Here is a 25,632-nt window from a genome sequence, read left to right as displayed (position 1 = left end):
GCAGGCATTGAAGACCCTGGAATCGACATCTATTTCAGTACACATGACTACGGTCCCAATGGTGGATTTCACCGTGGTGTTGGAGCCATCCCTTTGGCCTTTGGTTCAGTCTGAACTGAGGATTTCTCAAGATCGTGGTTGGACTGTAACTTCTCTGGTTCTGGGAGCAGTTCTGATTTTTTTCTACAGCGCCATCCTCAGTGCTTCTAGCATTGCAGGCATTTCGCTCTGTCCTTCCATCTGGAACAATTGCCATTCAATCAGACAACATGGTAGTTGTCTGGTATATCCACAAACAAGGGGGAACCAAGTCCTACCCGTTATATCGACAGTCCATGACAGTGTGGCACTGGGCGATAGCTTACAACTACTTTCTGATCACAACTCACATTCCCAGGGATTCCAACGTGATTGCAGACAAATTGAGCAGATGTAGCCTTCTGCCTCATGAGTGGTCCCTCAACTTAACCATAACGGTGAAAATCTTCAGACATTGGGGCCAGCCTTGCTGCGATCTTTTCGCCTCCCCAACAAACTACAAGTGCAGAAACTATTTTGCCCAGATCCCCCTGCAGGGGAAGTCCCCGAGGGATGCTCTGATTCATGATTGGCCCACGGGACTTCTATACACTTATCCCCCTCTTCCCCTAATCCCAAAAATTCTGAAGAAAGCCCTCCAGTTGAAAACCAAAGTGATCCTCATTGCACCCTATTGGCCCCACCAAGTATGGTTCCCCTTTCTTTGGTCTCATCTGTTAGACAAACCATGGATCCCGGATCCAACTCCAGATCTGATCTCTCACCCCAAGGGTTGATTCACCCAAACATAACTAATCTCAAGCTGACAACTTGGCTTCTCCACTTCCAGTAATTGCCAGGCAGAATAATCTTTCTTCCTAGTCCATGACATTATACTGGCTTGGCATAAACTATCCACCAGAAAATTTTACCGTAGTAAGTGGAAAAGATTCTTAATATGGTCCGAGCAAAGAAAACTTGACCCTTATTCAGCTCCAGTTAATAAGTTTTGGATTATTTGTCAAATTTCTTCCAAGCAGGAGCTGCAACATCAACCATCCGTGTCCATTTAGCTGCCATCTCCAACTTTCATAATGGTTTCAAGGACTCTTCTTTAATGTCACATCGTCTTTGCAAAACCTTCCTAAAAGGGATATCTCATATTAGACTACCCATTAAGGAACCCACTGAACCATGGAGTCTCACGTTAGTTCTTCAAGCTTTAACACAATCCCCCTTTGAACCTGCGACTACCTGCAATATCAAATTCTTATCCTGGAAGTCCTTATTCCTAGTGGCCAATACCTCAGCTAGATGTATTTTCGAGCTTCAGCCCTATGTATTAAACATCCTTATATAATCTTTCATAAGGACAGAGTATTACTTCGGACAAACCCTTCTTTTCTACCCAAAGTTGTTTCAGATTTCACAGTAAACCAGTCTATTGACCTACTAGTTTTCTTTCCTAACTTCTCGAACAAAGGAGAATATTGCCTCCACCTTTTGGATGTACATAGACAACTGAGATTTTATCTTGACAGAACAAAGGAAATCTGCAAATCAGACCAATTGTTTGTATCCTTTTCAGGCCCAAAATTGGGGAAAGCTTTCTCTAAAGTAACTCTATCCAAATGGCTAAGGGATTTTGTACTCCTGGTGTATCATTGTTCAAAAAATGCTACACCAGGCAAAAGTCAAAGCACATTCCACTAGGTCTTTGGCAACTTCAATAGCTTTCCATTCAAGGGCATCCATGGATGATATCTATGCAGCTGCAACATGGGTTACTCCCCATACCGTTATCTCTCACTACAAACTGGATCTGGTCTCCAGGGGAAGAGCTTCCTTTGATTCGATGGTGCTCAGGAATATTCTTCCATAGGGGCCACCAGGACATATAAGCTAGCTAGGGACTCTGTCTCATTAGTAAGGAATGAATGAAGATTAACAATATCAGTTAAAGAAGTTATGTCTTACCATAATGTTCCATCTGTGTTGTTTATCTTCATTTATTCATTACGTCCCACCCTCCTTCCCACTCCTAACAGGCTCCTGGGGGATTGTCTGGGTTCAATGCCACTCAAAGGTACTTGCTCAGATATAGCCTCTGCTTTTCTTGTCATGGTTAAACTCGATCTGCGGTAACTGGGAGAAGGGCACTATGGGTAAAGCTTAACTCAAGGGTTTTTGGCTAGCACAAGCTTGGTATAAGGCCGACTCGGTTCCGAAAATGGAAGTGACACCCCATCAATAACGAATGAATGAAGATGAACAACAGAGATGGAACGTTATGGTAAGACATAACTTCTTTTTCAAGGCTGGTCAAAAAGGACAATGCACTTGAGCTGATCCATGTTCAAATCACCATAGGTAAAATCCAATACCACTTCCTTGCATGTTATAGGTCCCCCTCTATGACCCAGGAAACCCATACTATGTATTTAAACTTATTAGAAACACTAACCATCCAACCCAATACCTTATTCATGGGTGACTTTAATTACCTGACTATTAACTGGGAATTCTATATGACAACAAATGTACATGCACAGAGATTCCTGGATTTTGTAAATACAAACTCCCTGGACCAGGTATTCAATACACCAACCAGGGGTGCAACCATACTGGATCTGGTCCTCACTAATATGGGAGACTGCTGCACACCCCCTACTGTAATGCCTTCCTTGGTAAGGTCAGACCACAAAATAGTCTCCTTTGAAGTAAAAATAAAACCTGGACCCCCAGCTAAATCTGGAATATTCAGGAACTATTCTAAGGCTAACCTCCTGCTATTAAGTGAGAACCTGGCAACATTTTAAGCCTCCATAAACCCTAAGAACACTTCTGCCTATGCAGAACTGTTCACAGAAACCCTGTACAAGCATGTTAATAGACTGCATAGAGGCAGCTGTACCCACCAGGAAGAAGTACAGAACTAACTAAAAAAACAAGCCACCCTGATGAAATCACAAAATCAATCAGCTGTATAACAGGAGGAAGAAAATCATAGCAAAAATCAGCACCCAGCAGGATCAAAGCACTCTTGTCAAACTAAACAAACAACTCAGAGGACAAATAAAGTCTACCAAAGCCAAATTTGTGGTAAGTTTAGCCTCCCAGAACAAGGATAACCACAAAGCATTCTTTAGCTATGTCCGCAACCTCAAAGACAATACACAATTGTGTCCAGAGCTCATTGTAAAAAGAGCCACCTAAACTGAGCTCGAAGATATAGCAAACCTCCTGGCTGATAAATTCACCTTCAACTTTACCCTTCTCTCCCCCTCAACCTTCCCTCAGGAAATATCATCAAATATAACTCCTGTACTATCATTAGGAACAGGTCCTTAATGCTCTCTCTAAGACCAAGAACACTGCATCAATGGGCACAGACAATATCCCAGGATACATTCTAAATACCATGAAACATGACCTATCAGGGCCATCCATAACTAATATTTAACTGTAGCCTCCAAACAGGCTTCGTGCCTCATGAATGGAGAAAGGCAACAATCATCCCTCTGCACAAAGGTGGGCCATTTACAGACCCTGGAGAATACAAACCCATAAGTCTTACTAGTCTTATATGTAAAGCCATGGAAAGAATTATCATGGAGATGATCAACAGAGATATAGTAAACCTCCAGATACTGGACCCAACCCAGTTTGGTTTTGTCAAGGGCAGATCATGCATACTCAATATGGTGGACTTCTTCGAGAAGGTCACCAAAGCAATGGATGAGGGCAAAGTCCTTCACACTGCCTACCTTGACTTGGCCAAGGCATTTGACACAACACCCCACTCAGGTATTGTTGACAAACTCAAGAGGTTAGGTACAAACCCATATATCACCCGTTGGACAGCCAACTGGCTCACAGACAGGACCGAGGAAGTTAGAAATGGGGAGTCCACCTCTACAAGGAGGCCATTCACAACTGGAGTCCCTCAAGGATCAGTCCTTGGACCGCTCCTTTTTTGTCATTTACTTCTCAGAAGTCAAGGCCAATATCAATGGTCTTTGGCTGACTAAATTTGCAGATGATTGCAAATTAGGTGCTGTCACTGAATCTCACACTGACACAAATGCTCTCCAGGAGGGGCTGACACTGACAAACAACTGGTGTTAGAGCCACGGACTAAAACTATATGCCAAGAAATGCATAATAGTATCCTTTGGGAAGTCATCCATCCCTGGTAACTACATATTGACAACACACCCCTTAGAGTTGATCCAGTAGCCAGGGATTAAGGGACACACATAGAGAGTAATCTAACCTTTGATCATCACATGTCTACAGTGGTGAGGAAATCACTCTATGTTGCACAACTTATAAACAAAGGTATGGCATCTCAGTCCAAGGAAGTCATTGTTCCACTGTATTCGGCATTTATCAGACCTATCATTGAGTACAATGACCACTTTGGTATATACCTAACCAGGCATATCTAACAACTGGAACATCCACAGATGTTCCTCACTAAAAGAATACAGGGCATAAGTAATATGTCCTATGCAGACTGCCTCAAGGCCCTATCCCTATATTCTGTTTCCTACAGGCTTTTGAGGGGAGAGCTATGCCTGGCATACAGGGCATTGTCAGACTCCACTCTGATGGACCTCCTGCATATCCACAAAAAAACAGCACCAGTATTACCCGTTCTAAAGACTTAAACCTTGCCTGTGATATAAATAGGACCTGCTGGAGAGATAGGTATGTATCCCAGAGACTACCCCATCTATGGAACAGGCTCCCAATCCATGTGAAGCACAGTTCCTCCCTAACTCAATTCAAGTGCAACTTGGACAACTGGATGGGAAACCAGAAATTCATCCCTGGTTTGGCACCTATATCTCTGATGGACAGAGGTAACCTGTAAATGGTTCATCTCCCAGGCCCATGCTAACACTTATCAAGGGTATCCCAACTTGTCAGAGATTTGGGATGCATAGCTAGGCTTAAAAAGGCCCTTGTGGTCATTAGCCCAGTAAACACCTATGAACCTATGAATTTATGAACTTATATCCCTGCCCACTGTGTGACAGTGGTACACAACTAACAGCCATGCCATTGTGGATTCCTCGATAAGGTAGCTATTTGGTATAAATTTCCACACCTATGAATTTTCTGTGTATTATATGGGGTTGGCAGCATCTCCTTCCTGTGCTTCAAAATCATTTATACACTTGTAAAATACAATGATCTTATGCTACCATAGCCAACATATCTATTTTTTTTAACTAACATACCCAATATTATTAATAGACTGCTTTAAACAATAACAAAAATACCTGTAAAAATGTGGGGTGCTACTTGGCAAAGTACACATGGTAGATTATGAAGGTCAGCTTAAAGCGTAATGTCACAAGAAGGTGATTCACAGCAATTAATCAAAATTGCTATAACCACAATTGAGTACATTAAGAAAGCAAAATTGACAATGAACTTTTTTTTAGGTTCTTTCCCCCCCGTGCTGATTATCATGACCCCTCCTACTGGACTTAAGCCCAATCATTCCCTAGCAGTGGAAAATCTTCCCTCAGATTCCCTAGGGTGAGAGATTTCTGGAGAAGCCATCACCTCGGTAGATATTGAGATGTTTGTTGGTCTTAGTGTCACAGCAATGACAGAATTCCATAAGAATAACCTAATGCCTCCCTTGCGTGGTGATACGAGCGTGTACATCACCGTAGAGACTATCTGCGTCACTCTATCAGTTTGCGTCATACTCCTTTGTTCATGGCCAACAAGGAATACCATCAGTGACTTAGTGGGTCTCATGCACATTATTCCTGCACCAGCCCCCACCCTTGTAACTACATCCTCTCCCTCTGGCAAAGATCATGTCAAAGACTATGTTGCTAGGACCGTCTGGGACCAACCCCCTTCTCTCAAGGATGGGCACACCCATTCTCCCAGCCTGCAATATTAAGAGCCCAAACCTCTAATCAAACCCAGGTCACCTGTGTCACAGTCAGCACTTTGTCCTTATACGCTACTGATGAGGTAACAATGGCAAAATGCTGACTTTCACAAATAACACCAACAGAAATGTTTCTGCAGGAATTTTTAAACATGACAAATCCAAGATCACACAATCTTGAAGTAAGGGTAAACTTCTTTATTTCCAGTGTTCTCCAGTCTCAAAACACTCATGTTGCATTATGTGAGTTTTTCTTTTAAAGACAAATGATAAAGTGTGAAAGAAATGCACAAATATGTACTTTTAGAAAGTGATTCTGCAATGAGAATGTAGAAGGTACCTAGGACATGGAAAGAAGAAAAGTGAGAAAACAATACATATAAACATTTAGCTTAAATTCTGAGAAAACACTACATATGAACATTTAACTTAAATTCAAACTGATGCAGTACAACTGGTAAACTGTACATGTTAATACTGATTATGGTTAATTATACCATGGCATATACTTTTGTTTTTTAATCCATGTATTTAATAGGCTCTATTATTATTGCTCCCATTGAAACAGTATGACTCCAAAATGAAGCTGAAACATATAACCTGTAAAAGTGCTTACTTCAATGATAGGAACAGCAGAATTGGAAGCTATTCTATCATTACTTCTGATACATCTGTATATAACTCAGAATGAAGTTGAAATGCATAAGCCACAAAAACATGTATTTCAATTACAGGAATTGCAGAACTTTTTTACTCGCTGTTTCTGCAATCCTGAGTAACCAGGCTACATCTAAAAATAATATCAGAAATCAAAAAGTGAACTGCAGTTAAAAGTCTAAATCAGCAATGTGAGCCACAACACTTAAGAATCTGTGACAGCAGACAATCTTCCCTGAAGTACATTAGTGCACAATTGTGAATGAATATGCAGATCCTTAGATGCGTAACCACCTATATAGTTGCGTAGGGCTATGGTACACTGTCCTCACAATTACTCAAGCAGACTGGCAGCAGGATGCTTCAGGAAACAATATTTGCTTGTTCTGTTTTTGAAGACAATTAGCTTCAATAGTAATTAATAGGCTTGACTGGTCAGTCTAGCATTTTAATGGGGAAAGTACACTAAAGAATTTAGTTCAACATGTTTCAAAAGACTAGAAGTCACATCAAATAAAACAACATTTCTATGAGTTACCAATTCATTTAAAAACGGATGTTAATATGATAAAGATCAAGAGAGATGCATTCAATGAGCACCTGAAAGCAGACTGACATCAACTAATTTAAGATGCTGCAAAATTAGTCAAAAAGCAGAAACATATTTTACAATTAAATAACACTATTTTGCAAAGGAACAAAGATCTTATACCTTGTGTGAAAAAATAACTGTGCCAGCTAGTTACTATTTCACATCAGCGAAAAGAAAAACATTAAAGGAGATGTCACTAATATCTGAGATACTACCATTTTGTGAAGGAGACTTGTTATAAAAATGTTTGAAAGCTTGGGACCAGATATGTAGCTAAGAATTCTGGCACCCATTCCCATTAGACAATCTGGTATTGCCCTACCTCTAACTTGAGCAAAAAAAGCAAAAAAACAAAAAGGTCCTAGGTTCCGTGGGATTGAGAAGAAGAAACTCTTATTTTCTTTTAAAGTGTGGTTATGTTACTACAGTTTTTGCCACATAAGGAGCACTAAGCAGCTTCAGTTCTAAAAAAACACTCATCATCCCTTTTACCCCGTAGCAAGCAGTTGCTGCAGTTTATATTACAAACATACAGAGCACTAAAGCACTTCATTTATTTCAAAAAATGTTCTTCTTGCCTTTTATAGTGTAGCAGATTTGTAGCATACAGTTAATACAATGTATGCCACAAACATATGGAATGCTAAAGTGCTTCAGTTATAAACAATGCTACAGTTTAAAAGGAAAGAAGAGCAATTGCTTGCTGCTTTTGTAGTAAGCAGTTGCTACTGTTTATGACTCATATGGTGTGCTAAAGCACTTCAACTATTAAAGAAAAAAAAAAACTATTTCCTTTTATACTGTAGCAGCAAGCAGCTGCTAAACTTGTTTATTCCAAACACACAACACTAATCTCTTCGGTTGTGACCACAAATGTTAAAACATCATTCCTTTCTGAAAGCCGGTAATGCACTGCACTGCATACTAACTGCTTTCCCTAGCACTTTTTGTCCAGGGTGGCTGCTCTCCCCGTAGCTACACTACTGCTCATGCCTCATACAACTTGCACCAAAAATGGAAAATTTGTAATAATACTTGTTGCGGGTGTGGGGGGGGGGAGCTCGGTTGTGGATTTACTCCATCCTGGCCTGAGTATACCAGACAGGAATAAATCCAACTATAATTCCCAATCCCATCAAGTATCACTATATAAATATGTTATGTCAAAAATAATACATAACACTTTTTTGCAGTGTAGTGAAGTATATAAAACTGCACAAAAAATTATCAAAGTAATTGTGATGAGGTTTAAGACTGCTGTACTTAGTGGTGAAAATCATATAAGCTAGATCATAAGCAAAGACTGGAAAAATGTTGCTGTGTTCCATGAAATAATGTATTATCATAGTGTCATTCAGTTTCAGTTTTATATTTAATTCATAAATACTGAGAATAATGTCCTAATTAATAAAAACATTCAGTCAAACATTTCTGTGGCCCACCTCTTTCTGATGTGCTATGGAATCCTTTACCCCTGTCTGGGCTACCAGCAAAGCACAAAACTGTGATTTCAGCTGAATGTCCTATCTTAAGGGCAGCACCTTCAGATTCTCTGAACTGTCAGTACTGGAATATGACTCCAAGTAGTTTGACTGGGGAGCAGATTACATTCACAACCTACTAATCTCTGGAAGTAGATTCAGAAGTGAGAATGAAACCTCTTCTAATTCAATGACTCTCACAATGTGGGAATTTCAGTACCAGTCAATTTAATTTTGCAACAACATAAGCATGAATAGACATAAATTGTTTCTAAATGTTTAAAGTTTTGAAAAAAAAAAAGATGGCCAGAATATGTGGTCTCAAACAAAATTCTACTCATTTAAGTCTAATTGTTGCTATCCCCCAGGATTAAGAAAACAAAGGAAGAGGCTAGCCGAGCTTGCCTCTGTACTTACAACACAAGAACCATCTCTTCATGAATCTTCTGGAGAGAGCTGTGCAGTGTCGGCACTGTTAGCTGGTAATGGTAAGAGTGGTGGTGTTCTGCTGCCTTCAGAGCCAGAACATACTGGTTGTGGAGCACATGTAATTTTAATGTACTTTTCACATATTTGTCTTTAGCCTTGTCTCGGTCTTTGTCTGCATCATGAAACAAAAATACAGCATATTAGTTTATCTTTTTTAATGAATTCTCCAAATATTTCAAAGTGAAACATTTTGCTTTTTTAATCCAATCTTTCTTTAACAACAGTATGTGCTCAGTATGGTGACTACAGGCATAGCCATCTCTAGATGTGACAATGGTTAACAGGTATACTGCATTTTTCTACTGTCACTTCACAGAAGGCTTATAAATGCAAACTGGCACCTACCCAGACTTGTGGCCTGTACATCCTTGACTCTAATATTATACTCTTTTGATAAGAAATATATCACTGTACTACTGATAACATGAAAAAAAAACTCATTGAGTGGGACAGCCGCATGTTAACCAAAGTTTCACTTTAATGAAAATTTATTAAGATTCAAATCTGCTAAACTAAAATGTAAGATACAGTAAGCTGTTACTTGTTAGGTGTTGTCCTTGACAAATGGAGAAGGCTCAGTGGAATTAAATTGTTTATAATCTTGTTTAGTCTACATGAACCTTGCTAGGTAGCATACAAATTACACTTATGCCACTTTTACCCTCAAAAGCATATAACCCAAAAATGCATAACCCTTACTACTGACAGTAAAATTTATTCTTTAAAGGTTATGGTTAACCAAATCATAACCTGAATGTATTTATTCCAAGACCAATTCTTAAGTCATCCAAAACCCCAAATTCAAACCCTCTCAAATGCAACATTTAATATGTGGCATAGTACTGTTTATCATGCACACTTCTGTTGAACCTTAAAAGATCAGTATTCTAATAGCACCTTTTCATGCTGTTGAGTTCACTACTTTGGAGCTTGTGGTGTTACAGGTGTGAGACTGCATGTATCAGAGAAAAGAGAACATGTGGACCTCATATTTTCTTGTACTAGTAATGTTATTATCTTTAGATATTTTCTTTATCATGATTTGTGCCTCAACTAAGGGAATGTGCTTTTTCTTATAGACACAAAGTAATCATGTATGGGATTCATCCCACGTACTACCTGTTCCTCAAAACCTTCAATGTATGAGTATATATATATATATATATATATATATATATATATATTCATACTCAATGTATGAGTATATATATATATATATATATATATATATATATATAAACTGATAGAAACAAGGAAACCAGGGAAGAAATGAAAGGTGACCAATATACAATTACCTTGCGACCCACCTCAAAGACCAATCGAGACACACAGGAACCAACCAAAAAAACATGTTTATTAACTAAGACTTAAAAATGACACGGAGATGTAAAGCAGTTAAGCACTTTTGTCCTCAATAAGGACTTTTTTTAAAGTTTTGTAACTTGTTTTTCAGTTGGTTCCTGTGTATCTCAATTGGCCTTTGAGGTGGGTCGCAAGGTATTTATAAACTGAGAGAGCACTTATGGATGTAGCAACCCCTATGCACCTATCTTTGCCTTATCCCTAACCAGTCCTTTCCTCAGTCTATGCCAGATAACCACGAATGCTTCTGCTGAGATATGCTCAATCACTATCTCTAGGCATGTGACAGCCCTCGTATCCACTCTGCAAAATAATATTTCCTTGAAGGATTCCCTTACAGATACTGCCCTTCTAGCTCTTCGGATGTTTATATCTACAGATCTTATCACATGACCTGGCCAAGACCAAAGGCAAGCTATTAGACAGGTCTATGCTTTTAGCAAGAGTTCTGTACATGGCAGCACCTGTCCTTCTATTCACCAGGAAATATGACTAAAATTAAGCCTTCTTAAGTTAAGATGAAGAAATAAAAGAAGCATTGGGCTTTTTCATATTACCTTTACATGTACATATTCCAGAAGTATTTCTAACTGGCTAATTTAATTTATACAATAACAAGTCTCCCCCCATAGAAGTGTTGCTTGATTTGAATGTTGTGTTCTCAGATATTTTAAAACACCATTATGATCAGCAAAAACTCAGCTGTCCATGCTGTGGGACCTGGTCTGTTGCTGCTTTCAAAGGCTTATAAATTCTGCACTTCAGATACTTAACAGCTTCTGATTTACGTCCATGCTCACTGATACTTTAAAAGGAAAGTGAGTTTCTGGCTTTGTTTCATCACCCTAGTTTATCTTAGAATAGTTGATCTTCCTTAAACCTGTGATAAAGGATTAGTAGTGCAAAGCTTAACACATGACATCAAATTACATATTTTGACTTAAGGACTCTCCAAAACTATATCTCAAATAAAATTTTTAACACTGACACAAGACTGTAATTACTGAGCAAACCAGTATCTTGGAAAGTTTTTCTAATATGATGCTTTTGCTCTAATACTGTCAATTTTCATTCAATCCTCAACTGATGGGTTTGGATCTGATCCCTCGGATTTGACTCTGTCGTTGCTAAAACTCATGCTAAACAAAAACTCTTGAGCTTCTCCCTTACCCATAATGTACCAACCCCCAGTACCTAAGTTCTTGTTTGCCACTCTACAAGAAAGACATGGTGACTATTACTTTTGAACAGATAAGTCTTTAAATTGTGAAATCTTCTACTTTCTTAGTGAACCTGTCAAATTATTGGGTTTCTTTAATCCCTTACCTAACCACCTATATTATTACTGTTTTTTTCTAGTTAAAATATCTTTCTGTCCCTCTTTTCTTCCTTATGTACAATTTTGTACCTTCGACTACTATTGTTAGTATTCTTTCCATTTTTTCTACACTCTGTGTAGTTTCTTATTCTAATTGCTGGTAATATCTGTATCTGTCTGTTCCTTTTATTAAAAAAATAATAAAAATATATCTTTATTCATTTCTGTTGAATATTCTTATTAAGGTCTGCTTGTTTCCTAACTGTTGTTTCCTGCCATGGCAGAGAAAGAAAAAAGCCCAGCTGAATTAAAAAATGCCTTAACTGCTGGCACAAAATTCTGTTAACAGATGCCCACACTTTGTGTGTATTGTCTAGGACTCTTCATTTACAAGATGACTGCTATATTTGTCACGAGTTTAAATCTAGAGCTCTGGTAGAAAGAAAAAATAAACTGATTTTAAAAGGGGTTCTTCCTTCTTCTTTTGGAGCGGCTTTATCTAGAGCTATGTCCCCTAAACAATCTAAGAGGCCTACATAGTGCCCTTCTACCTCTTCCTCAAAGGCTTTGGAACAACCTAGGAAAAGACGTTCTTCTGATCCGACTTCCCCTTCAGATCTTAAAGGAAAAAAGTCTAAATGATTGAATCTGACCTCAAGCTTGGATCTGAAACACAGAAAAAAAAGATTTATTGGATTTGACCTCAACATCAGATCTGAAGCAAAAGAAAAAAGAAATATCAGATCCAACTTCTTTGGATCCGATGCATAAGAACTGATCCAGCTACTCCATCCAGCATTATTTACCTTCCAAGGACTAGATACTCCTCTTCAATAGACCCAGTTCCATCCAGGGTTCTCTCTCCCTTTATGGAGAGACCTAGATCCCCTTTTGGATTTTCCACTCCCTCTACCAGGAGCTTAGCAGAAGAAGATGTGCAGAGAGTGGTGATAAGAATTCTCTCAGCACAGACTCTGACAGGTGCCCCTTTGGCTTCTATGGCTTCAGGTCAGGAGGTCCGATCTTCTGTTACAACCCCACTTCCAGTTCCTCCTCTGACTTCTTCCACTGTCTCAGAGTCCTTGGATCTGACCTATCCAGCTCTGTCTGACTCAGATCCAAGGATACCTTTATCCTCTGATCCGAATTTCATTCTGAGCACTTCTATTCAGTTGGATCCAGAGAGCTCTTGGAGCTGAGGTTTCCCTGTCAGGTCCGAGGTGTTGGAGTCAATGCTGAAGCTATTGGAGACACCTCTGTGCCTTGACATGGGTTAGCTCGGCTCCGTATTCTGCCTTGAAGGGGGGGTGTCCTCACAGCAGGGAGGGACAATGGTCCAAAAGCTTGCCTTTTTGGATCTGAGGTCCTCTCCCTCGCTGGGGAGGTCTGCCTTTGAGGCTACGGAGAAAGCACTGTCTGCCTCATCAACACAAACAGTTCCTACCCCCTTGGATCCTCAGTTTACAGCCTTGATGTCTCTGTGCTCGGAGTCTCAATCCTCTTTTCCACAGGGATAGCCAGTACTGAAACCCCACACTTCCTAACAGGGTATCCTGATTTCTTCTGATACCTCCCAAAGGCATCCCACTGAGGAGGTCCATAAGAAGATGATGTGCAAGAGGAAGCACTTAGACTCCCCAAAGAAGTCTGTCACAGAGGATATGGACTTCGATGGGGGTGAAGGGTCCTCATGGTCACCTCCTGAAGATGTCTCATTTGGAGACATCCTTGAAATCTTAAAACAGAGAGGTGGCTGTATATATAGCAACCCTTCGTCTGAGGAGTTTCTATTCCTGGAGGCTTTTGGTGCTGGCCCATCTACCTCCTGAGAGACTCCACCCACCAATGAACTCATTGAGTTGATCTCTCAGGGGGCATGGAAGTATCCTGACACTACTGAAGCAAATGATCGCTCAAGGGACATGGAAGGATCCCGACACTACTGAACCAATACTTCAGAGACATGAAAAAATTATGGCACCACCAGAGGACAAATAGTTTTGGGGAAAAGGAGTACCTGTTGATGCCATGGTCATGGTGGCAGCCACTAAAAAGGAACTTGCCAAGAAGAGTTCCACTGTTCATCCTCCCAACAAGGAGTCTCAGGCAATGGACGGGTTTGAGAAGCATGTCTATGCTTCAGCAACCTTTGCTTAAGGTCAATGAATTATTTGGCACACTTCACAAAGTTACAGATGGATTTGATTAAGCAGCTTTCCAATACTCTCTCAGGATCCATTTCTGAGGAAGTACAATCATCTGTCACTTCTCACTTGGCTACCCTGCAATCTATTTCCAATTCATCCATGAGGGTCACCTCTTATGTAGCCGAAGGAACCTCAAGGGCAGTGGGTTCTGGCATTTCCATCAGAAGGTATGCCTGGATGCGCTTATGTGATTTTACGGATCCTTCAAGTCTTCGTTCGTCAATGCTCCTTTTGACGGCACTTCTTTGTTTGGCCCAAAGTGAAAGACACATTATCCAGGTGTGAGAAAGATGCAAGACCCTGTCTGCTGCAGATGTATATTTTCCAACTCCTCAAAGATCCTTTTCCAGGAATCAATGAGGTAGTCGAAAGATGCAGTTCAAAAAGTCCCAGGGACCTTTCCAGGACAGACGTGAAGGAAGTTTCCCCAGGGTTAGGGGAGACTCTAATGGTAGATGCCACCTCCATGGTAGAGGTGCCCCACAAAACCAGAGGTACAGAGATTTGTTCTTTGACAGACCATTCCAGCATTCCTGAAAGGAAGCCCGATTGCCTCCTTTGGAGGCAATCGGGGGGGGGGGGGGGGAGTCAACTATCCATGCACCAGAGATCCTGGCTAGAAATAACAGATACTTGGGTGCAGAGAATTACTTCCAGAGGTGATATAATACCATTTTTCCTTCCTCCTCCAATTTCAAGAAAAATCCCAGGTGTTCCACCCAATCAGAGGGAACAAGCAGCAATTCAAGCACAACAGCTGCTAGAAAAAAGAGTTATCCAAGAGGTCCCACCAAAACAGTTAGAATCTGGAACCTACTCAAGATTCTTTTTAGTGCCAAAGAAAACAGGAGACTGCAGACCAGTTTTGAAACTCAGCAATTTGAACACGCTACTTTGATGCACCAAATTCCCGATGGTCACTGTTTAGTCCATTCTCTCTTTTCTGGGCAAGGATGACTGGATGTGCTCAACAGACCTTCAGGATGCGTACTATCACATAAAGATGAACAGGCAATCCAGAAGGTATTTATGCTTCTGGCAGGGAGCCAGTCATTACCAGTTCAGAGTTCTGCTCTTTGGTTTCACCACAGCCCCTAGGGTGTTTACCAAATGTGTGGCAGTAATAACAGCTCACTTGAGACTGCAAGGATTCCGAGTGTTTCCATACCTAGAAGACTGGATCATTACTACTCCAACCAGGCATCAGTTAACAAGGGCAAGATGTCAGGTTCTCCAGACATGTTCTCATCTGGGGATAACCATACACTATGAGAAGTCTCAAGTGGAACCAACCCAAAATTTGGAATTTATAGCAGCACTGTTCAACACAAAGTCAATGATAGCCTCACTACCTCTTTCAGGGGTTCAGAGGCTATACGGTCACAGGTTTGAAAAACAATCTGCAGTACCAAGATATCAACCCACTTGGTCCTTCAAGTTCTAGGATCAATGTTAGTGGCAATAACACTAGTACCTTTAGCCAGATTTTTCATGAGGATCTGGATGCTAGCAACACAGTGGTCGATACTTTATCAACCCATGTTAATTCCAATATGAATCACACACACATGCATGAGAGATCTCAAGTGGTGGATTCAGTCAGACCAGATTGTACAAGGATGTCCATTCATTCCCCCTCAGCCCAAAGCCATAGTGACCATGAACACTTCCCAGTTGGGGTGGGAGGGCATTTCTTTGGAAAAATAGTCCAAGACACTTGGTCCACAGAAGCGGCCAACTTGCATATCAATGTTCTAGAAATGACAGCAGTGCTTTTGGTGTTGCAGGCCCTTCAGAATACTCTCCCTTTGGGGATGACTGCAATTCAAATGGACAATATGTTAGCAGCTTGGTACATCAACAAACAAGAAGGGCCCAGATTTTATCCCTTGTGTTGAGAATCCCTCAGAGAGTGGCAATGTGTGATCTCATCCAACTGCTTTCTTATAGCAACGCACATTTCGGGGAAGTCCAACATGATAGCAGACAAGCTGAGCAGGTGCATTCTTCTACCTCATGAGCGGTCCCTCAACAAGAACATAACAGACATGATTTTCCATCAGTGGGGCCAGCCTTGCTGTGATATTTTTGCTTCTCCCCTAAACATCAAATGCAGCAGCTACGCTGACCTACCCCCCCCCACAAGGGGAATCACTGAGGGATGCTCTACTTCATGACTGACCCCTCGGTCTACTTTACGCTTATCCATCAATTCCGCTAATTCTGAAATGTGTACAGAAAGCTGCCATGTTGAACAGCAAAGTCATCCTCATTGCACCTTACTGGTCTGAACAGGTTTGGTTCCCCTTCATTTGGCCCCACTTCAACAACCTTGGATTTTGGATCTGACTCCAGACCTCCTATCTCATCTGACAGGCATGATTCATCCAGACATATCAAACCTCAGGCTGATGACCTGGCTTCTCCAGTTCCATTAACAGCCAGATAACCTATGCTGTCTTCACCTTTCCAACATATACTTTTATCTTCCTATAAACCCTCTGCTCTAAAGGTCTACTCCAGTAAATGCAAAAGGTTTGTTTAGTGGGCTCACCAAAATAATGTTGACTCTTTTTCAGCTCCCATACATGATATCCTGGAATTTTTGGCTTTACTTTTTAAAAAAGAAGCAAGTTCCTCAACAGTTAAGATTCAGTTAGCAGCAATATTGATTTTTTGCATTGGATTTTAGGGTTCTTCTGTTGCTTCTTATAAGATCTGCAAATCATTTTTGCGAGGCACTCTTCTTCTAAGACTTCCTTTTACAGACCGTCCTCCCGCCATGTGACTTGAATCTGGTACTGCAAGCTCTTACTCATTCCCCATTTGAACCAGCAGCTAAGTGTGATCTTAAATACCTTTCCTGGAAGACAAGTTTTCTGGTAGCCATTACTTCTGCCAGACACATTTCTGAGATTCAAGCATTGTCCTCAAAACCTTCATACTTGATTTTTCACAAGGATAGACTTACATTACAAACTAATGCATCCTTTCTTCCTAAGGTGGTGTCAGAATCTAATATCAATCAGTCCATTAATTTACCAGTATTCTTTCCTAAATTTGCTAACAAAGGCGAATACATGTTACATTTACTGGATGTTCACAGAAAATTACTTTTTTACCTAAATAGAACAAAATACATCAGAAAAACTGACCAATTGTTTGTCTTATTTGCAGAAGTAAAATTGAGAAAGCCAGTTTCCAAAGTAACTTGAGACAGGTGGCTGATTGATTGTATTTAATTTATTTCTAACAAATTGGGCATTACCTTACCAACACCATTATGGGCCCATTCAATTAGATCCATGGCAACTTCTTCAGTTTTTCAATCTAGAATGTCCATGGGTATTTGCACAGAAGCAACTTGGGCTACTCCCCATACCTTTGTTACTCATTACAAATCAGATTAGATCCCCAGAGGTAGAGCATCATTTAGTTCAACTATGCTCAGGAATATTCTTCCTTGAGTCCACCTGGGATCTTAGGTAGCTAGGGACTCTGTCCCATCAGATGAGGATAGAATGAAAATTGGCAATATCAGATAAAGAATTTATGTACTCACCATAACATTCCATCTGTGTTGTTCAATTTCATTCTTCCTCAACTCTCCACCCAAAAAAACCCATCCTTTGAAAACTCCTGAAAGAATAAGTGGTTAGTGGATATAACTGTTCCTTATATTTAGCTCCAGATAGTTTTCGTCCTATTTGTCTGCAAATATTTCCTTTCTAGTAAAATCAGCAAACAAGATGTGAGGTATTTGGGGTTGGTGCATTATGGGTAAGGGAGAAACTTGAGAGTTTTTGGTTGCCACGAACTTTAGCAACAGCTGAGTCAGATCCAAGGGATCAGATCTGAACCCATCAGTTGAAGAAGAATGAAAATGGACAACACAGATGTAATGTTATTGAGAGTACATAACTTCTTTTTTATTGCTTACAAATTGAAGTGTAAGTTACTGTACTTATTGTCCTTGATACTATAGGGTACAGTAAATAAATAAATTACTAACTCCCATTTTTCAAATGTGGACAAGGGCTTAAAGATTTCTGCTCTTTATGATCTCTTAGTTGCCAGCTACCATCAATTTCCCATCCACCACTGATCTATTTATTACTTCCTCCCCCACTGTCTGAAGACACTGGGCATGGGTTATGGAAACCAAAGACTGCAGACTGTCGTCCATTAGGAAGTCAAGAGAGTTTTCTGTTACTAACTTTTCTGCTGTCCAGTGAACATAGTGCAATGTCTGCTATGTTAGATCCCCACATGTGTGTGTGCTTTCATACTACCACTCTCTACCTAGTCATAATGGTTGTATGAATGCACATATGCATGTGGGGATCTAGCATAACAGTGCAATGTATGCTATGCTAGATCCCCACATGGGTGTGTGCCTTCATACCACCATTATGACAAGCTAGTGAGGGATGCTTTCCTTGGCAGACTCATGCCTCCATATCTTACATTCTTCCATGAAGTGTACACCTGAAAGTGACACACAAATATTATCACTTGCAGTGGGATACTAGTTAGCCACACTCTCTCCCAGGACTGTATTTTGATTGGCTAGTCAAGGCCTGTGAATCACTGTAAAGTAGAAGAGTTGTAGGGCTAGTACTCATGGACACAAATTAGTATTACAGTTTGTTTGTGTCTTTCGGCTTTTCCCGGTTAGGGGTCGCCACAGTGGAACTCCGGTCCGCTAATGATTGGCAGTTGATTTTTACGTACCGGCTTGCCAGACCTGACACACAACCTTCAATAAAGGTACGCCCATTCACGCATGTCTCCACGCAGAAGACGCTCTAGCTGAGAATCGAACTGGACAGCATCTTACTGTGAGGCGACAACGCTACCACAGCACCACCACCGCAGTATACAAATTAGTATGACAGTACATATGCTTATTTAGCCATTGTAGAGGGGGCATGGTCAATTACTAAGCTGAAATGCTAGCCTGATAAATAACACTTCAAGGCAAAGAAGGTACACCTGATTGCTAGACACTCTTTCAGTAGCTGAATATCAACTCTGCATTGTTCAACTACCAGAAGATACCGCACACAGGGTCACACCTCACTTGGAATGTCTTGGGATAGCACTGCTGTAAACCTATCTCTGATGCATCAGTATATAGAATGAATTCTATAGTAAAATTAGGAGTCACTAACAGGTTCAGAACATAGGATCCTTTTTAGTTCTTTAAATGTTATGACTGCTTTAAGAGACCACTGTACTTTGACTTGAGTTTTGCCCTTCATAAGGTCTGATAAAAGACAAGTAACAGTCACAAAAATAGGCACAAACTTTCTGTACCAGCCACCTACTCCAAGAAAATTCTACTTTTTACATCCTCTTACTTTTTGCAGATATGGTCTTAGTACTCCTCTTCCAGTAAGGTATCTCAACTATTTACCTTCCACCCAGGAGCTGCCTTAGGTCAACTAGTGCCCTAGGCAAAAGGGCTCCACAGCGCCCCCACCACACCACCTGGTGCCCCCATTCTGGTCTACCGACACCAAATAAATACAGGAAAAGCACCCCTACTAGAACGGCACCCTAGGCGACTGCCTAGTTGGCCTATGCCTAAGGCCGGCTATGCTTCCACCATACCCAATTTTCTTAGCATTTACAATCAAGCCATCCTGTCTTAACTCATTAACCCTGAGTACCATCTCATAGCACTTCTGTGCTTACATCTGAACGCGCTATGAAATGATAGGAATTGCAAACTGTTACCCCCAAGTGCCTTCCAGCAGCGCTAGTAAGTTTACAGTTGTAATTAAAAGCTGTGATTGAAAAATAAGTTGAAAATGTAACTGAAGGTTGTCAGTTACCTTCTCAACTTAGGATTTAGAGTGGCATTACCTGATGGTCCTATTGGACTTTTATGAGAAAATCACCTTTAGATGCTCCCTGTCCTTTCTTATGATTACATGCAAAAGGACTCCATTTGTGTTTTCTGAATGAAGTGGTGGCAGTCAATCAGATTCTTACATAACACCTCCACCTCCGTTCTAGGTTTCCATTGTCCTGTCCAAATAAATAGACGGTCCAGCAGCAGCCTTTCTCTTTTTTCCATACATTTTCAGAAATTAGCTGCTTTGCTGCTGGATACCTATATATTTTTTTCTGTGCCCATTGGATTGCTGGCTTGAGGAGAGTACAGCCACAGTCACGCTGATAGTCAATCAGCTGCAACGGAGACTAACTTCAAGGAAAGACCAGCATCATACTTGTCTGCTCAGGTGAAGTTGGAAATGAGTTTTTTTGCTGCTTGCTGGCTTATGTGCAGTTTGCATGGTGGGGCAGCTGTGTGAGTGTGGTTGTGTGTCTGTCTGCTTGTGTGAGTGAATGCATGCATGAAATCAGAATGTATGTCTGTAAGAAAGAAGAGAAAACTGCATGAATGTATGACAGCGAGTGAGCATGGACATAGATTGAGCTGTTAATTTACAGTACTCCACAAGTACAATGAGTTTTTTTGCTGCTTGTTTCATTATCTGCAGTTTGCGTGATGGGGCAGCTGTGTGTGTGAGTGTCGTTGTGTGTCTGTCTGCTTGTGTGAGTGAATGCATGCATGAAAGCAGAATGTATGTCTGTGTGAAAGAAGAGGAGACTGTGTGTGTGTGTGTGTGTGTGTGTGTGTGTGTGTGTGTGTGTGTGTGTGTGTGTGTCTCTGTGTGTGTGTGTGTGTGTGTGTGTGTGTGTGTGTGTGTGTGTGTGTGTGTGTGCACGCATGTGTGCAAGTGTGTGCTCGTGTGTGTATGACAGCGAGTGAGCATGGAGAAAGATTGAGACATTTTTATATATACTGTATTTGTCAAGTTTCAGCTGTACCTGCATTTGCAGAATGCAGGAACATCCTTGATGCTGCCTCATTACCTTCCTCCTCCGGAAGTTTTTTATTTGCTTGCAGTAATGCCCACGGTTGCGGTTCCGTCATCCCATTATTGCAGTAAAAGATTTAATAATTTGGTATTAAGACAGAGACCTTCTTGTGGTGTTCAGTAATAGGATAATAAGCCTGGGCTTTGTATTAGCTTGCAAGTTCACGCATTACATTTAGTGCTACTTCCTCACAATAACCTATAGTTAGAGATACTACTGTGACAGTTAAGTAATATTTCTAACAGCAACAGATGAAGAGAATGAAGGTTTCTTTTACATTTGAACTTACCACAGTGGAGGAGTTGGGTGCAGTGGAAAGTGCACTTGCATTAAGATGATGAACCAGGAACTGGTTGACAGATAGTGGGTTTCATTTACTAATAGATGGGAAGTTAATGTGCTTAGAGAGGATAAACTACAGTTTAGCTTAGGTGAAGAAGGCGTTTTTACTTTTAATAAATAAATCAATCAATAAATAAATACATAATACATTAATGGTACACAAGGATATTTTGAGGAGAATGTGCCACAACAATTAGAATACCAATGGTTAATTTATGGGGATATATGAAGAATGGAGATGACACTGGCATAAAGTTACTGACAGCAATGTACTGAGACTTGGAAATAGGATACATTCACTCACACACTCATACTGATTAAAATGGGAAACTGTATTATGATGATCAAACTGAAATAGGTGTAGCCATGATGCTTAATAGACTATTTCTAGTTCTTATCCTTGAGGTATTTGCAAATATTTCCATGGAAGGTGCATGTACTTCTTTTTCACCCCATATATGTTAACTAAAATGTGTCAATGGTGTTTATAGGTTCATAGGTAAGTACTAGGCTATTGGCCCTAGGGCCTATACAAGCCTAGCCAAAAAGGTACCCTGGTTTTCGCCACCCAAGAAAATTATTTTCCTGAGCCCCTGTCAAGCAGAGCCATAGAAGTGATCCCCGGGGATGAATTTCCTATTACCCATCCAATCATCAAGATTTTTCTTGAAGAGTGCTAATGAGGAGCTATGTTTGACATAGATAGGTAGTTTGTTCCAGAGTTTGGGAAGTCTCTGGGACAGGAATCTATCCCTCCAGCATGTTCTGTTTATTGTGGTGACAAGGTTTAGGTCCCTAGAGCGTGTAGCTCGGATGGATTGGGATTTCTTTAAGGGGAACATGTCCAATAGCTCTGGGTTTGACATAGCTTTACATTCTAATCAGAGATCGCCTCTGAGTAGGCAATATGCGACGGAGTAAAGCTGGAGTTTTTTGAGACGGTCTGCATAGGGCATCTGTTTAAGGCCAGTAATCCGCTTTGTGAGGTATTTCTGCAGCCTTTCCAGTTGTTGTATATGTCTTGTGAGGTACATACCAAAAGGGGCGTTGTACTCTATAATGGGTCTAATGAGTGATGAGTAGAGGGGAACAATGACCTCTTTTTTTCTGGATGAGAAACCTTTTGTGATGAGGTGTGCCACGTAGAAGGATTTCCTGACCACTGTGGCGATGTGATTATCAAAGGAGAGACTACTGTCCACCTGTGTCCCAAGGTCTCTTATCACACTTTCAGTGTTAAGTAGACTACCGCCTATGTGGTAGTTCATGGGTAAAGAGTTTTTACCAAAGGGGATGACAATGCACTTTTTGGCATTGAGCTTGAGGCCATGGCTTTGACACCAGGCATCTGTCTCAGTGAGGCCCTTTTGTAGGATGTCCACATCGTTAGGAGTTTCGATTATCACTCCTAGTTTGCAGTCATCTGCGAACTTCGTTAGCCAAAGACCTTCTCTGTTAGCCTGTACTTCAGAGAAGTAGATATTAAACAGGAGAGGACCCAGGACTGAACCCTGTGGTACTCCACTTGACACTGGTATGACGTCTGATTTGGAGTCTGCTACTTTCACAGTGTGGGTTCTGTCAGTAAGCCAGTTGGCAACCCATCTTGTGACATAGGGATTTATACCTAGTTTAGTGAGTTTATCTATAATTCTAGAGTGGGGGATCATTGCTGGCAGAGTTCTGAGGATAACACTTGGGACTGGATTCATTTGTATTCCAAAATCATGTTGCTTTCCATGATCTGAAAGAAAGTGAGGGGGCTTGTGGAATAATATGGTTCAGAGAAGTGTGACTAAGTAATGATGTTAGGTTATTGGAGGCACTATCACAATCAATTCCATTATATCAAGCCCTATTTTTCTCAAGCACATGAACAAATGTACAAGTGCTGGAAGCAAACTGCATCCCTGTAAGCATACTTGTACATATGTATGTATGTAAGCACAGATGTATCTATATACTATAGTGTGTTTGTATATATGTCACAAGAGGTGGTTTATAAATATTATTAGATGGAGACCACTGAATACTTTGGGCATAAAGCTCCTACTAAGAGCAAACCTTTCTGGGTTAAGCTGGGGGGGGGGGGGGGGGTCAAGCTTTTGTTTTAAATAAAATATGGATGATCTAGGTTTGGAATGCCTGCACATCTGATAGATAACACAGATGTGTAGAACCGGCCGTGAACTGCATGCAATAAAAGTAAAGATTCTGCAGGTACGGCTGTGTTGCTCAAAAGAGTTTGGTTTTAACACATTTGCTTGACAAGGGCTTACTACATTTGATCCCTTTCTTTCACTTTCTTTTCTTTCCCTGTCCTTGTTTTGGTTTGGGCAAATAAAGTTAGAATGTTACCAAATATTTTCCCTTACATTTCTTTCCCCTTCTCTGTTTTGATTTGGTTAAAGTTGGAAACTAAAAAGAATATCTGTTTCCAGGACATTTCTCATAGCATGCATTCAAACTTCATCATTACTTACATCTCAAACAACTACAGGTACTCAGGCACAAGGCAAAAAAAAAAAAAAATCCTGATCTAGTAGTAGTAAGATTTCTATACAAAAGGGCAAGTCCTACAGTTTACAGTTTTTGTGCTATCCACTCATTAGACAAGCAAATCTGCCCACTCAGGGACTATGCATGACTCACGAAGGAAACAGCACCTGTATACTGATTGGTCCCAATGGGGTAACACATGAAACTGAAACCATGAACCCGCAAACTGCATTAGAGTTGTGACTACAGTGATCCCTCTTGCCTGATGATGCACTGCACTGCCAAGAGAGATTAGCAACACATCAGTGCTGAAATAAATACAAAAATAATACTTTGCACAAAGTAGATGCCCTAGTTGCATTTTATTCATCATGGTGCATGCAACCATACTAACAAAGTTACTCTTATTCCTGTCCAAGCTTAATGATGCTGCTGTATCTCTGTGTATCAGATGTCCTCCTTACCATGGTATTTCAATGATGGAATTTCCACAGTTCTGCATAGCAAGCTACATATTTTTTAGAGATATTATTGCTTATAACCAGTGTGCAAGAGTAGCTCTACACACCAGTCACACCTGCATACAATGTCTGGCTGCAGGAGATATCGATCTCTTTGAATTTTCAAATTGTATTATTGTATGCTGCAAGTATAAACTGCTACACTCCATGCAGTATTAGTACATCTGTGTGCCCTTTCAGGCAAAGTTTTGTTGTAATTTATCCCAGTGCAGTCTGACAGTAAAAATCTAACAAAACTCACAGGGACTTGCAACTCCATGCATTCTATAGCCCCACAGGTCTGATAGCCTCTCAGCAGGCATAGTACTAGTCTTGCTTTCAGGTTCTCACATCTTCTTTTAGCAATGCTTCACCAGCATTGGTAATCTGCAATGCCTCCTTGCAAATCTCAGATCTGGTGTGAGTGGTTCAACAGCATCATTTCCATTTGTTATTTTATAGTGAAGGCTTGTACTACAAATATGGTCTATATATTTTTTTTAATCCTTGTCTTAATTTCTCAGTAAGAAAAATGACTACTGCTTGTTGGGCAGATATCCATTCTAGGTTTTTCTTCTCTGTCTACATTGTAAATTAACTGTATTGTATTGCTGAATGATACCCTCTTTCTTGTGGCTAACCATTCCTTCTTCCTCTTGATTCATTCCAAATTTGATGCTGAATGCACCACTGCCATTTCTAATTATACTTTTCAGCCGGGTATGAGTAGAAGTACACTGGCTGTAGTTAAGATGGGATTTATATAGACCCTCCTGCGGCAGATCATTTAAGCATTATTCTGGTTGATGGTGCCCCTATCCATGATTCTGAGACTATTCCAACTGGTACCAGTGGACATAGTACACCTCGCTGTAGTATATAGACTTGTGCACAGTTCATACACATAACCATTTTTATATCTGCCATCTGTCCTTGTTGTGATCCATGTATATGAATTATGGAAAAGACAGGCAGCATATTAAACATCTTGCTCCACAGACACTAGATCCTACCCAATTCGGCTTCGTCAAGGGCAGATCCTGCCATTTGAACCTGGTCAACTTCTTTGAAACAGTCACCAAAGCCATAGATGAAGGGAAGGTAGTCCACACAGCCTATCTGGACCTAGCAAAGGCATTTGACACAATACCCCACTCGGGCATCATAGACAAGCTATCCAGCTTAAATATAAACCCTTATGTCACAAGATGGGTCGCAAACTGGCTCAAAGACAGAACCCACAGAGTGAGAGTTGCTGGAGCCATGTCAGACTCGAAACCGGTCACAAGTGGCATCCCACAAGGTTCTGTCCTGGGACCGCTCTTGTTCGGTATATACTTTTCCGAGGTA

The 25,632-nt window shown here is 40.6% G+C and overlaps 1 protein-coding gene across 2 annotated transcripts in view; it reads right to left on the bottom strand.

Annotated features, from left to right (window-relative positions):
* Window positions 1-25,632, bottom strand: part of FES (FES proto-oncogene, tyrosine kinase) — a 1,834,337-nt gene that overhangs the window by 588,902 nt on the left and 1,219,803 nt on the right. For both annotated transcript variants that reach the window (XM_044078263.1, XM_044078264.1), the window contains exon 6: window positions 9,089-9,272. In XM_044078263.1, the coding sequence (XP_043934198.1) occupies window positions 9,089-9,272 (184 nt within the window). The remainder of the gene's footprint in view (window positions 1-9,088; window positions 9,273-25,632) is intronic.

The sequence above is a fragment of the Protopterus annectens genome, chromosome 7.part0 (assembly GCF_019279795.1).
Source record: "Protopterus annectens isolate FY-2018-M chromosome 7.part0, PAN1.0, whole genome shotgun sequence".
NCBI lineage: Eukaryota > Metazoa > Chordata > Ceratodontiformes > Protopteridae > Protopterus > Protopterus annectens.
Note: the sequence above shows the minus strand (reverse complement) of the source record. Positions and strands in the feature narration are given on the sequence as shown.